The sequence below is a fragment of the Cydia amplana genome, chromosome 6 (assembly GCF_948474715.1).
Source record: "Cydia amplana chromosome 6, ilCydAmpl1.1, whole genome shotgun sequence".
Taxonomy (NCBI): Eukaryota; Metazoa; Arthropoda; class Insecta; order Lepidoptera; family Tortricidae; genus Cydia; species Cydia amplana.
The window spans coordinates 18,044,234-18,059,628 of NC_086074.1; the positions used below are offsets into that span (position 1 = coordinate 18,044,234).

At 38.3% G+C, this 15,395-nt stretch overlaps 2 protein-coding genes across 2 annotated transcripts; one reads left to right on the plus strand and one right to left on the minus strand.

The window, feature by feature from the left end:
* Positions 1 to 4,014: 4,014 nt before the first annotated feature.
* LOC134649004 (uncharacterized) lies at positions 4,015 to 6,273 on the minus strand. The gene is made up of 3 exons (XM_063503692.1): positions 6,035 to 6,273; positions 4,712 to 4,830; positions 4,015 to 4,118 (listed from the first exon to the last, which is right to left on the minus strand). Exons 1-3 carry the CDS (start codon positions 6,222 to 6,224, stop codon positions 4,032 to 4,034), a joined length of 396 nt encoding a protein of 131 aa, XP_063359762.1. The 5' UTR covers positions 6,225 to 6,273; the 3' UTR covers positions 4,015 to 4,031.
* Positions 6,274 to 6,942: 669 nt separating this feature from the next.
* On the plus strand, positions 6,943 to 14,515 carry LOC134648999 (superoxide dismutase [Cu-Zn]-like). Its single transcript, XM_063503687.1, has 4 exons — positions 6,943 to 7,359; positions 9,549 to 9,614; positions 13,346 to 13,573; positions 14,259 to 14,515. Exons 1-4 carry the CDS (start codon positions 7,183 to 7,185, stop codon positions 14,511 to 14,513), a joined length of 726 nt encoding a protein of 241 aa, XP_063359757.1. The 5' UTR covers positions 6,943 to 7,182; the 3' UTR covers positions 14,514 to 14,515.
* The last annotated feature ends 880 nt before the right edge of the window (positions 14,516 to 15,395 follow it).

A 15,395-nucleotide genomic window follows, 5' to 3' on the forward strand; every position in this document is an offset into this window, starting at 1 on the left:
TTAGATATCAAAATAAAACACCTACTTACCTAGTTACCTACCAATCTCCCTATGAGGCAAAAAGTACAATAAGTGTTTGGCAAACATTAGACCGATGGTATTCACGGCATATTATTCACGGCGAACATAATGAGAAGCTGGGTGATGTGATGAGTAATCCTTATGGTATTTAAAAACAGTAGGTACTCATGATTCAAGTTTTACCGAGAGACTTAAGTACTTAGATTCATAGAATGATTCAAGTAACTATTGGGTCAATAGTATGCGCAATTGCGACTACGTAAGGTAACTAATCTTATAATGTTTACACAATGAAAGAAGGAACGAATACTTAAGAAAGAAGTAGCAAAAAACCGGCCAAGTGCGAGTCGGACTCGCGCACGGAGGGTTCCGCACCATCAACAAAAAATCTATTTGCTCTAGCAAAAAAATCCTGTTCGTTGTATAGGAGCCCCCCTTAAATATTTATTTTATTTTATTTTTAGTATCTGTTGTTATAGCAGCAACAGAGATACATCATTTGTGAAAATTTCAACTGTCTAGCTATCGCGGTTCATGAGATGCAGCCTGGTGACAGACGGACGAACGGACGGACGGACAGCGAAGTCTTAGTAATAGGGTCCCGTTTTTTACCCTTTGGGTACGGAACCCTAAAAAAGATGGTACCAAAGACAAAGCGTCAAATATTCACACGAACTTTATTAAAGTTAGATGGGGTAAAAGAAACACTGGGGCATGAAACACTTGTAGGAGTTGTAGGGAATCCTTATACTGTTTCACCTGCCCCGAGCAACACATGACCTTATCTAAGTAATTTATAAGCCCTTGCCAAAATTGTACAGATATTTCTTAATAAATTTGATAACTTGAGGTCAAGTGATCATTTTGAATTTGTCTTTGTAGATACTGCCGCTGCAGACGGTACCTAGCTGTCAATTGGCAACAATTAACCAACAAATTAAACAAAGATAAATTAACCTTATAGTCTGTGCGGAAAGAGAAGAGTCGTAGTATGTATTGGGCCCCATACATTCCACGACTCTTCTTTCCGCAAAGACTCTATGACATCAGCATCACTGTAAATGAAAGTTTTCAAAGAGCACTTGAGGTCTTCTTGCAAAATATATTTTTATGTTTCTTTTTATGCTATAGGTACCTACAAATTAAATGTAGATTCAGTTCATACTTCACTTCCAAAATATTTTTAATTGAGATAGAGCGCCTTATCAACGACGCATTATTATCATAAACAAATTGCTATCAAACAATCTTTGCACTATAATTATCATACGATTACAGTTTGTTTCACGAGATTTTTTTATCTCAACCTACTTAGACAAAACAATGGAGAAAACCGCAGTGACTCTTTCACCGGCATACCAACACCAACTACACCAGCACACCGCAAATTCCTCTTCCAGTTTCAAAATAAACAAAACGCTTACCAAAGCTATTAAAACTTCACAAGTCACTGGCCACAACACTTAACTTTTTTAAAGTTTTTTTTTTAAGTTGCGCGTAATGCTGGCTGGACGGACAGCGTCGGCAGTGCGCGTGGTACTGAACGCGGCGCGTACGCAAGTACGCATCCGTTAAACCTGTCTGACATAACATAAACATAGGTACCTATAGGATCTTTGAGGGGTTCCCATGGTGCCCATGGGTGAGTCATTGTGTTGTATTTGAGATGAATGAATGTGCAAACGCATTTATACAGTCTCAGGATTTATGATATTTGTTCATACGGAATTGTCTGAGGCAGTTTGGCACGATTACCTATGTCATATTTTTATATTTGAAATGAACTCAACGATGAATATTTGTGAATTTTCAAAAATCAGATTATAATTCATTGCAACTTTCTTGCCAAATGAGAGAGTTAATATTTTATAAATATAGAGGTCTTATCATTTATCAACCTGCCACTCCTTGACAGAGCATTGAAACAACAATAATTATATGTTCTGTCTGATACTGTTTTGTGCTAAAATATTATGGACAGGGCTGTGGATAACCTAGGTAACAAAAAAGCGGCCAAGTGCGAGTCGGACTCGCCCATGAAGGGTTCCGTATTTAGGCGATTTAAGACGTTAAAAAAAACTACTTACTAGATCTCGTTCAAACCAATTTTCGGTGGAAGTTTACATGGTAATGTACATCATATATTTTTTTTAGTTTTATCATTCTCTTATTTTAGAAGTTACAGGGGGGGGGGACACACATTTTACCACTTTGGAAGTGTCTCTCGCGCACACTATTCAGTTTAGAAAAAAATGATATTAGAAACCTCAATATCATTTTTTAAGACCTATCCATAGATACCCCACACGTATGGGTTTGATGAAAAAAAATTTTTGAGTTTCAGTTCGAAGTATGGGGAACCCCAAAAATTTATTGTTTTTTTTTCTATTTTTGTGTGAAAATCTTAATGCGGTTCACAGAATACATCTACTTACCAAGTTTCAACAGTATAGTTCTTATAGTTTCGGAGAAAAGTGGCTGTGACATACGGACGGACAGACAGACGGACAGACAGACGGACAGACGGACAGACGGACAGACGGACAGACGGACAGACAGACGGACAGACAGACAGACAGACAGACATGACGAATCTATAAGGGTTCCGTTTTTTGCCATTTGGCTACGGAACCCTAAAAATACACATGTCCTAAAGACAGGTTTGTAAAACATGGTAAAGTACTAGCACCAATATGACTTCATCTCAAACCTAAAATTAAATATGCTTACATTTGTGCGCCATCTCTGAAGAACTTAACGAACTATTAGATTAGGTAGATGTTATAATAGAACAGTCATCAAGACGCACGAACCACGACATCCATGACTCAGTACTTGATACTCTTGGTAGAGACATAAAGAGCCTACTTAGCTTCATATTAAACTATGTAGATGTCGCTTTTGGACATTATAGCAGCTTTCAGATAAAGTTGTTTCGAATGGTGCTTAATTAAAAATAACTTCAATAAAATATAACAATAATTATATAGTAACTATTTTATTTAAATTAACTAGTATTCTACTACAATAAAATAATAAATGCAATTAAAAATTATAACATTAAACATACAAATAACACTGTATAATTCTTATTCCAAAATAATATTTCAGCACTGAATCTGTTTCGACAGTTGCCACGAGCCACATAGGTATGTAATTACTACGCTTTTTTAAATAACGTGTCCACCGGCCTTATATTAATATAAGACACATTAAAGAAAATAAACTTTCAAATTCTTGAGCGTCATTGTTCATCAACATCAATCTACATCAACATCACGCAAACGGCAACATCTTTTGTACAGTCAAGTGTAAAAATGGATGCACTCATCATACTCAAAAATATGTCACATATCTCCTATGTCATCAAATTAAGAACTATGGGACATGTTTTTGAGTAAGTTGTATGCACCCATATTTATTTATACACTGTACAAGGCATTCAAAGAGAGACTAATAGGCCGATTCAAACGTACAATGATATCAAAATGACATCTAACTTCAGTTACTTATTGTTCATTTCGATCGTCCGTACAGTCAGCAGCAGAAGTTCAATCAACAATGAAACATACACCACAGAAGTAAACAGCGGATACATTACACTTGCACCAACTTGGCAATGTCAATACATATGGGAGTACCCGTACTTAGTGGTTGACAGTTATATTATACATAGGTAATTATTGGCTTGCAAACTTAGCGTACAAGGCCTTTAGGTTATCAGTCGCTAACGTTTTCTAAATTATAATACGCTCATAATGCGCGTATCCAAGGATTCCAAGGTCCAAAAGAGAAGGGAATGGCCGAGGCGAAAGAAAAGTCACGTGATTATTTCCTCACATTCTTTACTTTCGATAGGTTTCTTGGCTACACGTCTTGTCCTGATGAAAACGTAGTGCGTTGTGCAATGTGTTTAAGATGTTAAAGCGCATGCGGCTGCATGATATAGCTGCTTTATGCAATTTTTAAGCTTTTTTGTATGTTAATAAGCGGAGTAAGTTAATGTAACCTCACTGCTGTATAACGGCATCGGCCTTTGCCTCCCGCTTGCTACTCTCTGAAGAATCTTTGGCGGGCAGAGGCGGAGCGGGCTCACCCTAAAAATAAAACATTTAATGAATATTAGCACTGCAGTGACATGCTGTATCTGTAGCTACAGCCATGGCATATCCGCGGAACGCAACAGGCAGCTAAAAATAAATGACTAAGTGCCAGTTGCACCATCCGCACTTGACAGACTGATCAACGTCACCCGGCGCGCCGCAGCGGTTTACTATGAAACTTTCCATACAATACAATTTAACGAACTCTTTAACGATGACAAATAGTTTGGTGCAACCGACCCTGAAACGTTTTTATAAGGTTAATTTGGAGAAGACGGTACCGTATCTAATACAAACTCTTTCGTCGCTTTTAACTCTTGCGGTTGTAGGTACACATAGCTACTCGTCTTACAGAAGGTCAGTAGAGCAGGAGTCCGTTTCTCAAAAGCTTGTAACTTGTAATACAAGCGGATGTCACTTTTTGGCAAGCTTTTGAGAAACGGGTCCCAGGAGTGAAGCTCTTCCTTTCTGACTACGTCTGAGCGACGTATGTACTTATACTAGAGTTCTTGTCCTATGACAGTCTTCCCGGAAATTCATATGCCTTTCACATTCACATTGACCTTAAGTTTGTTTCATATTCATACCTGTAGTTGTGAAAGCGCGCAGCGCACGGCGCTGAGCATCTCAGGGGTGGACTTGCGACCGCCGGGTGCGTGAGGTCGGTGCGGGCGCGCTATCCGCTCCGCCGCCGTTCCCGTTGACTCTGGAATATAGTATACAGACCCCGTAGCCAACATGCCAATCGCTAACGCTCCGTAGCGAACCAAACGCAACTGTCACTGTCACACTAATATGGAATAGTGATAAAGAGACAAAGCGATTCTATGGCGAAGCGATAGCGATCGTCACCTTGGCCTGCCTTGGCTTGGCTTGGCCTGCTTAGGCTGCCTGATCAATTACCTATCCAAAATCATCCAAACCTCCTCATTAGATATCAGACCTTATAGAGATAAAGCTGCGGCGAGACTAAATAGGCCCGATAGTTGATTTTGGCATGAAAAAATGCAAAAAGATGGGGGAAGAGGGAGGGAAATAGGTCGTTGGGCCCAGGTTTTTTCAAACAAGTTTGTAGAGTTGTCTTGGGTTGACCTCGACTTATTAATGCCATATGCGTTTGTTTGTGCTTACGAATAAATTATATTCTATTCTATTCAATAAAGCTTAGGTATGTGCATTTATTACTAACATTACCTATATGAAGACAGAGTAAATAAGAGACACAAATGACCTTGTCTGCCTGTCGTTTACCTGCATCTCGACTCATCGTAAGTGTTGGCACAACCACTATAGGTAGGTTTGTTTAGTTATGTCAATGCTGGGGATAACTGAATATTATATTAGAATTAGATTTATGAGATTTAAAATAAATCTTTTGCTCTACGAGGATTCTAACACCTGGCTAGAAATTTTTTACTATGACAAATTCCTAAAAAGAAAGACAAGTATATCCATCGGTTAAGTCTACCATATTCGAGCCTTCAGATAACTTTACCACCTTCAGACGAATTCTGTGGAATCTCTCACACACAAATTCACCGATTCAACAACAATGCAACTACATCAGCCAACGAACTAGAATAACTATAGAAGACTGACTTGAGCTCAAAAATGACCCGTCGGCTACTGTGCTGAAAGCGGAACGGAATTTGACAGCTTTAGTACGACAGCGGCCTTCTATGTCATAACATGTCAGTCCATATAAAATAATTAATTCAGAAAGCCACATAAATTGCCTTCTTGTGCGGTAAAATGGTGCCGCACCGACATCAGCTTGTTGATAAAACGCGCCCCGTAGCCCGCTGGCGATTCATTCTAATATCCAGATGCATCCTTGCATGGTCGTACAGTTTACATTGTACTGCTAGCCGCAATGCGGTACCAATGTGTAAATCTTATACCAAACTTACGATTCACTCTAGTCCTTTCCCGATCCCTGTTATGATCAATCCTCGCGCAGCAATTACAAAAATAGCATGGTATCCCAGGCACGCCACAGCACAGCGCGCCCCACAGCCACTTGTTCAACGTGGTGCCCGTTCGCGACCACAAGCTCGGCCGGCTGTCGTCATGGATGTCGTACACAAAAGGCCGATTCATGCCTGCATGCCATTTTTGGTGGATGACGTTTGTATAACGTTTGCCAGATGACGTTTGACGGGCTGACGTTTGATTTCTTTTGGATGCCGGTTGGTGTGAGGAGGTTCGATTGCGAACTAGTTGGCTATGAAATGAGTTATCCTTCCTCTTTGAATATCAAATTATAGTCTGGCAAATCAATTTCTCAATAGAAAAAGGCGAAAAATTCTAAATTTCTATGCGAGATTGACCCTTTTCGCCTATATCTTTGACCTCTACCCCAACTTACTTTATTCTTTGCTCTATATACCCTCCATACAAATTGACACTTTTTCATTGTTTAAACTTCATATGATACTTCGATCTTCGACTTCGATCACTTAATGACAGCCGCTAATTCGATTTTGTATCGGAAATATGTACCTATGTGAATTTTATCATTCCATCTATTTATAGACCGCATAATTGCCGCATAACAATTTTTAGGTAGCTTGTAAAGAATTGATTACCTTCAAATTTTTCAATTGACTCTTAACACAAGTATTAATTAATGTGTTAAAACATAATAATATGTCCGTCGAACGCCTATTAATCAAAAGCCACCACGATCACGACGCCAATCACACGTTTCCTCTTATTTTACATATTAACAACGAATTAACTTCCCCTCAATAGCTCAAACAATGCCGTAACTAAGTTATCATTACATCATGCCTCTCAATTACGGAGCCTTGGTGATCCCACGAGCGAGTAATCATCACTACCGCTTAGCCGGTCTAACGATACACCCGTAAAAACATCTTGAAAAACATAATTGTATCTGCTAGGCGAAAATCATTGATACCCGGCTGTTTGGCAAGATCACACGTCTGCTTTAAAAAAAAGAAACGTCATAAAACAGCCATTCCGCGCGCCTGTACAGAGAGGCGGAACAACGTTAATTTGCCGCGAATTTTTTAATTGTTTTTTTTTTTTCGCGATGAATCTGCGGCTGCATGTGTTTTTCGGCCTGTTCGTGTGGCTGATTGCAGCATTGAATGGGAAAACATTGCAAGGGGTCCCTGGTTATGGGAGGAATTTGGTTATAAAAGCTTTGCCGGCGATTGAAGATTATCAGAGCAACGTTTATGAGGTGTTCATGCAGCCATATTTATATGTAAGTTTTTTATGTCACTATTTGATTTGTATTCTTTATATAGGAGTAAAATAATTTCTAGTATACAAAGGAGGCTTTAGAAATAATCCTCAGCGTAGCGACAGATTTAATACATTAGCTCCATAAGTTTTAAATGATAATTGCTTCTGTCCATCAGACCGTTAGTTTTTTTTTCTTTTTATATATTTTAGGCAGCATATGGTTATGGAAAAACATCATGCATGGTGTGAGTTTTCGGTGTTTTGCATGTTTCATTCATTTAATCCTAACTACTGGTTTTCAAGCAACAGGTTCAATCCTTACATACTAATCATAAAACTAATAAATAAATCATTCTACTATTTAATTAACTACCTACGAAAATTTGGTTAGTTCTCCTCATTCTGGGCGGGATAAAATATATTAGGTACGAAATCCAAATTTGAGCAAAAAAAAAATATGCAGAGTCTGTGCATCCAATTTTCCGTTCAGTTACGGTTACGAAAATACTATTCGTTTACATACAGACAGTAAAATTCTGCTTATATTGTACAGAATAGGGAACTCTATATTTTAAAAAATGTAGCGTTTTCTGACAAAAACACAAGAAAATAGGCCTAATGTACCCCATATCAGATCAGGCTCTGTCACTGTCACCCACATCGACGAATCTAATGACACCTTATTGAAATTCGTCAAATGATACAGGAATAGTGTATGTACCTGGTATATACGTAGACCGTGTCAAGAAATTAGACATACATACATAAATTTGCTCGAAAAACATAACCCTGCGTCGGCAGTTGAGTAAAAAAGACTTCAACGAGTCAGATACATTTTTACACACCCAACACAATCGGGCAGAAATAGCTACCATTTCTTTGCCTAGCGAGAAATTGTGGAACACAGCAATAAATTGTAACTACCACAAATAAATAACGGTAATTATTATTACAATAGTACTGTAATTTCAGCCATGTATTATAATAATCTGTGACCACCACTTAAAGTTTATTGAACTTGTGCACTAACCGTATCCATTTTTGCTGTCATTTACTTTTTGCAATGGGTCCATGAACTAACAACACATTAAAAGCGACTTGACAGTTTTCTAATGCGGTTTGACAAAAAGTGGTCAGGAAATTGACATGACTTTGGTCATTCACTTCACTCACTAGTCATACCTATTTAACTATTAGTTAGAATAAATTGAGGTCTGGTTTTTGGTAGCTAATAACTCTAATAAGTATAATTTATGATTGGTATTAATAATAGCAATTGACTAATTATAAATGCAATAAAGGTGTTACAAAAAATAAACTACGGAGTTAAAAAGCTCCAGTGCCTATTTCAGCTTTATGTTGGACAGTTGTTGAAAAAAAAGTGTAGGTAATATATAATATATTATAATTCATGGTATCTTATACTATTCAAAACTTATAAAATATACTGGGTCAACCAAATCTTGTCAGTAAATAGGAACAAAAAAAACTATACTCATCCTTTTCTTTCGGGTGCTAGTACTAGTGTTAGACAAAGATAGTATGATTCTCTCTGTCTATGTTTGAAATCAAACAGACCTTTGACACACTATATTATACATATTAGGTTATTGGTAGAGTTGGGTTTGTGTTAATTACTTACTAACAATTGTGCCTGTTTTGTCGGTTGTTATGCATGAATTAATTTAACAATGGCTAAGATAAATATTTTAATGAACTGTTGTTTTCCTTTCTAACATTATCTAGTTTTTATTATTAAGGTTGATGTCTAGGGTTGTCATGCCGAGTAGCGACCAAAAGATGGTGCGATTGTGCAAATTGTGGATTTTCACAATTTCTCCTAAAACCCAATCAAATAGGGACCGTGCGCGTTGGAGTTGCGTACATTGCCAAAGCAAGTACTACCATCTACCGTTCTCGTCGGTATGTTTCCTTGTGCATACTAGGTTCTGCCATCTTCTGGGCTACATCGGAAGCATAAACGACACATTTACGCCTCGCGCCAAAAATCTGACAGCTCCTGTGCTATTCATTAGATGTGTTAATATTGGCGCAAACAATAAAATATGTTCATTTTATATTTCTATAAAACGCCTTTTTGGCACCTGATGGGTATGGGTAAGGTTGCCTCGACCTCGACTGCATCGCCATTTTCATATATTTTTGCGAAAACCAGAATTACTTACTAAGAGAAGTTATGTATTACAGGACCTCAACCGGCCAGCCTACGCGTTTTCAAGGGATCGGTCGCAAAAACAAATAGATTTAGCCGCTGTAAGTTGAATTACTTTAATAAAAATAACCGACTAACAATATTTAAACAATACCTATCTACTAAACACTCCTAAATAAACTAATTTAATGAATTGAACTGTATACCTTTTGCTTGAATTTACCATTTCTGTAGGTACAGTCGGCGTCAGAAGTAGCTACGTGGACAAAATACTGAAATCGATATGTATGGTTTAGTTGCACCAACTAGTCATCAATGTACGGACTTAGAGTTAGACCAAGAAAAGTCTGCAACGATTTTGAAAGCACACACAGTGCAAGTGTTATTTTAAACATCAAACTTCTATAAAATTATGATTATTACTAGCGACCTGCCCCGGCCTCGGACGGGTTAACAAATTATACATAAACCTTCTTCTTAAACCACTCTATCTATTAAAAAAAACCGCGTCAAAATCCGTTGCGTAGTTTTAAAGATCTACGCATACAAAGGGACAGACATCGAGAAGCGACTTTGTTTTATACTATGTAGTGATACTTATACATAAGGTTTTGAGTTCAATATGCGTAGCTAATTCTGCTGCTGATCACATGAATGAATTTATGAATTTCATTCAAACAGTGGGTACACACTTTTGCTGCTGTGTGTACAAGTCTTACTTGTCTGCAAAGTTTTACTCTGCATTGCTTAGCACTGCAAGGCTTGAATTGAAAACCCCGAAAGCGACATCAAAGTTACAGAATGTAGCCCGAATGACTGATAAATGTCACGTCAGTGACTAAAAATACCGTAAAATCAATTTAATATTACTATGCTATGACTCGTCACGACAAATTAAATGCGATGTAATTATTTTTTGTGCCATTGTGAGCTTATATAACAATTGTCACACATAATCTGTCTAGTCAGCTTTATCCATTGTTAGATTCTAAGTTGAATCATCATCACGGCTCGTGACTGGATCATATTTTGGAATTGATCCTGCAACGGAAACACCAAGGCTTTAGCTCGCACGACTATGACATTGTTACGTCATGTGAAGTTTGTGAATGACTTCAGAACTCCTGGTGTAAATTTCATCCATACTGCATTAAATATTAAAGAATTTCAGTATGCGTCTGCCTTTTTAGGGTTCCGCACCCCGCACCCAAAGGTTAAAAAACGGGACCCTATTACTAAGACTCCACTGTCCATATGTCTGTCTGTTACGGCTGTATCTCATGAACCGCGATAGCTAGACAGTTTTCAAGGATGATGTACTTATTTCTGTTGCCGCTATTATACCTAACAACAAATACCTACGTAATACCTACTAAAAAATCAATTTGTACGGAACCCTCTGTAGGCGAGTCCGACTCGCACTTTTCCGGTATTTTGGATCATAATTAAAAATAATTACTGAATCGTCATTAACATCAGCGGCATTTTTGTAATTCCGTGTTATGACTCGTATCGTATTCGTCACAGTCTTGACAGTCTCACAATTAACAATACCCGCAGTTACAATAATTTATCTTTGACAACTATGGCAATAAATAATTTATGTTCAATGTAATTACAGAAATCCTTTATCAATATGTATGCTCACGAAAATCATTAAAACATACCTACGCATGTCAGATGTCTACATAGCTAATAATACACAAATCTAAGTGATCTAACTCGTGTGTTATAGAAACCGATGTTAGCAGTAAATTGTGTCAGTAAAACCAGAATACCTAGTTTAAAATTCATTCGATAGCGTGACGAGCATTCGCGTTTACGTTCTGCCTAATTTTTTTATGGGATTTTGAATAGCGCGCCAAGCGGGACGTTTTGGAAACTCAAAATCCCATATAAAATGACACTTAACGCAAAACGCGTACGTGACTTCGCGCTATCGAATGAAGTTTACACTAAGTACTGTCCCTGTATATAAAAACTAATTTTATTCTAGAGAGATAACGAAAACAATTTCCTACTTTTCGCACTTGTATTTTAGAGTCTGTGCGGAAAGAGAAGAGTCGTGAAATGTAGAGGAGCCCATACATTCTACGACTCTTTTTCCGCACCCTATCGTAATGTAGGTACTAATTTTGCGTTCCTCTAAATGTGCCAAGAACCTGTGCCATGAGTGTATTTATAATAGATAAGTAAGTAGGTAAGATAAATACAAAATACTCAGAATCACGTGAACATTCGTGTTCTTGGGTGGCACGGACTGGTAACCTAACATGTTTTTAACGTGCATCTTTTCGCGTGCCAGTAATTGGCACTGCGACTCTACCTGTCGTGCCAAGGACTGTTGATTGGCTTCTAAGTTTGGCACGCTCTTAGGTGGCTATTGTCGCATCGTGAGATTACATCCTAAATACGGTCATGACATGAGATGTCTATCGTTTGCGATTTGTGACTTTTAAGGTGTGTCGTATGTACCTTGAATATTATTATACGTGCTGAACTATGTTTGGATATAATAATGGATATGTTGCCAGCATACCTAGGTACCTACCTAAAATCATATAAAATAATATACGTCACCCTAGGCCCGTAAGTGGGATTTTCTCCCCGCTACGCGAGGAGAAAATCTCACTTACTGGCCAAGGCAAGACGTAAAACTTTAGACAAACCAGCACGGGCGGTAATTCGTAAAGCCCCAGATCGCATATTTATGGCCCTCACCTTCAGTTCGGGTCTCAAACACCTGCGATCTGGAGCATTCACCTCCTAGGTATGTAATGTACTATTGTTTACCTATCAGTAATTGCAAATAATTACTTCGAAACACTCTGTTTAAAAGATCACTCATGTAGTTACGAGTATAATTAACACATTAATTTTTTTACTTACCAGCTCCAATTATATTATATCTCGAAATCTCAATGTCTGGTTAACCAGAGACATGTAAATAATGCAGACTGACAAGCTAGGTAGGTAAATACTTAAAAAGCCGGTTGTTTCCTGATTTCACAATGCTATTTTAGCGATACCTTGACAATGTAAGTCCATCTGCAGGGCCGGATTTCCGCCTACATTCCTAAATTCTAAGTACCATACCAAGTGCCTCCCTAGGTCTCTAAATCCAAGCCTGCTCATATCTGCAACTATGACAAAGAATGTTACTTTGTAAAAGACAGTTTTATTATTCTATATTACATACATATTGGTTTATTACCTACTTAATACTTCCTCAATCACTTGCCGTAGAAGAAAAGAAAATTAAAATTAACTCAAGTTTTTATACCTACTTAACTCACATTATCCGATGATAACAGCGGTGATTGTATAATAAACATGTCTATTGTAGGGTTTTCAATTTTATAATCGTTTCAATCGGTTTATGATTGAAGGTTTTAACAAATTATTGATTATGGATGTATGTTTTTTGTTGATGTATTTCGGGCGATCGAACATGCCAATCAATATGCTAATAGTTCTGTATAATTATGTCTTAGTATAAAAAATACTGATAACTTTTAATATCCAGTACCATCGGGATTAAAAATTATTACAAAAAAAAACTTACGGTATTTATGGTTGAAAAAATAAAATTTGCACCGATCTCTCGAAAAACTTGTTTGTCGAATCGGTGCAAATTATATTTCGTCAACTATGCATAAAAGAAAATTGTTCATCCCAAATGGTTACTCTCCTTTTTCTCCACAAATGGGCGAAGAAGTAACTATCAGATTATCACTTAAGCCAACCTTTGATTCTGTTACTTCTAACGCCTGCTCAAATCGAATAGCAAAAACTCTACGCTCGCACTTATTAAGTTATTAAATTCTTACAGGCGCCACGATCACTGCCCGGGCTTCAAGCCATCGCTTATCTCAAAGCAGACGAGGACTCCGGAGTTACAGGGGAGTTGCTCTTCACACAAATTGTGCCCAATGGTCCTGTGACCATTGAGGGTAACATCACGGGCCTGGCGGCGGGGTTGCATGGGCTGCATGTGCACCAGTCGGGAGCTATCAAGGACAATTGTAAAGATATTGGGCCGCATTTCATCGCTTATTACGTAAGTACGTTTGTAGATATGAAAATCAGGCCCTTTTTCTCATCAATTGTATACTTAACACAAAAATGTTTCACCGGTTGTAAAAGTGGTCAACGACATAAACAACCCCACCAACACTAGTCTGTTCGGAAAGAAAAGAGTCGCGGAATGTATGGGGCCCGATACTCTCCTCTTTCGGAACAGACTCTATGATTGATAGAGATTACTAAAGACTTGCAGATGAATCCGGCCGAGTATAATTTTTAGGAAATATGGTTTTAATTTTGCTTACCAATTCAAGAATACTGTATACTGACCCTTATAAGGATTTTAAACTCTAATTTATATAAAGGCTTTTCTAACATTAAACAAACAGGATGTAAGCAAGGATAACCTAACCTAGAGTCTGGCTAACTTTTTATATGGCAACTTTTTTTCCTATCAAATAAGCCGTCAGTTTCAAGCTGTCATTTAATTTCATAGTAATATTTTATTGCCAGGTGCGGTTTTTATTGAAATTCCCGCGTTATCTCAGGCTCAACTTTCATTAGCTAGACTCTAACTAAGCCCTGCCGGCACACCTATTACATCTATTAAACCTACATTAGCTTTACTACAACACCTGTATAATTGTTAACACGCAACGCAGTAAACACACCCATAAATCCACTAAACAGTGATCAACTAACCAATTATCATTCCCCAGGGCCGCCACGGCGGGCCTCGTGACCACATCCGCCACGTCGGAGACCTCGGCAACATCAAGGCAGACGAAGGCACGCTGGCCGTGAAAATCGTCGACCATCTCGTCTCTCTGGCCGGTCCTAGGTCTATAGTTGGACGGTCTGTGGCTATAACTAAGGGGGAAGATGATTATGGGAGAGCGGGGACTGAGGATAGCGCGCTGACGGGATCGTCGGGGCCTGCGGTCGCTTGTGGTATTATTGGTTATACGAATTAAGTACATATTAGGGTATTTTGAAGATTTAGATACTAGAGTCAGACCAAGAAAAGTCTGCAGCGGATTTGATAGCTCACGCAGTGCAAGTGTCATTTTAAACGTCAATCTTCTATGAAATTATGACTTATAAACAACACTTGCACTGCGTGGGCTTTCAAATCCGCTGCAGACTTTTTTTGGTCCGACTCTATACTTAGAAGGATAAACTTGTGTATTTTTATAATATATTTTGTGTAATATATACCCAATAGGTTACCTTGACACGTTTTATTGTTCTGATTTCTTATACAGGGTCATTTTTGGGCCGTTAGGCATATTGTGCGAGGTGATTAGGTAGGCTATAAGCCCTTGCTACACGGTCGCCGACAAGCCCCTCAGACCGCGTGGCCTTGGTCTGGACGGACCGTGTAGACAGTTGTTTCCAACAAATATTTGACCAAAACTGACCAAGGTCAGACGGTTAGAAGGCTTGTCGGCGACCGTGTAGCAAGGGCTTTACTGAACAACTTTTACTATGGAACCAACTCCGAAATCACAAAAAAATTTTTGGCCGTTTCATACATTTTGGTCGGTGGATGTCGACGTTTTCCATGGGAAAGCCAAATTTTTTTTTGGGTTTCGGAGTTGGTCCCATAGAAAAAGTTGTTCAGTATGACCTACCTAATCACCTCGCACAATATAGCTAACGGTCCAAAAATGACCCTGTATAGTTGACATCAAAAATGTCAGAACGAAATAAGCGACGTTGGCCGTGAAAATCGTCTATAATACCATCTCATCTTTCTAGCTGGACTTCAGTCTTAAGTTAATAGCTGGTCGGTGGCCACTTACCTGACTTACCATTATCTCTGTACAGGTAACTTTGGTCACACTTTGGTAAGT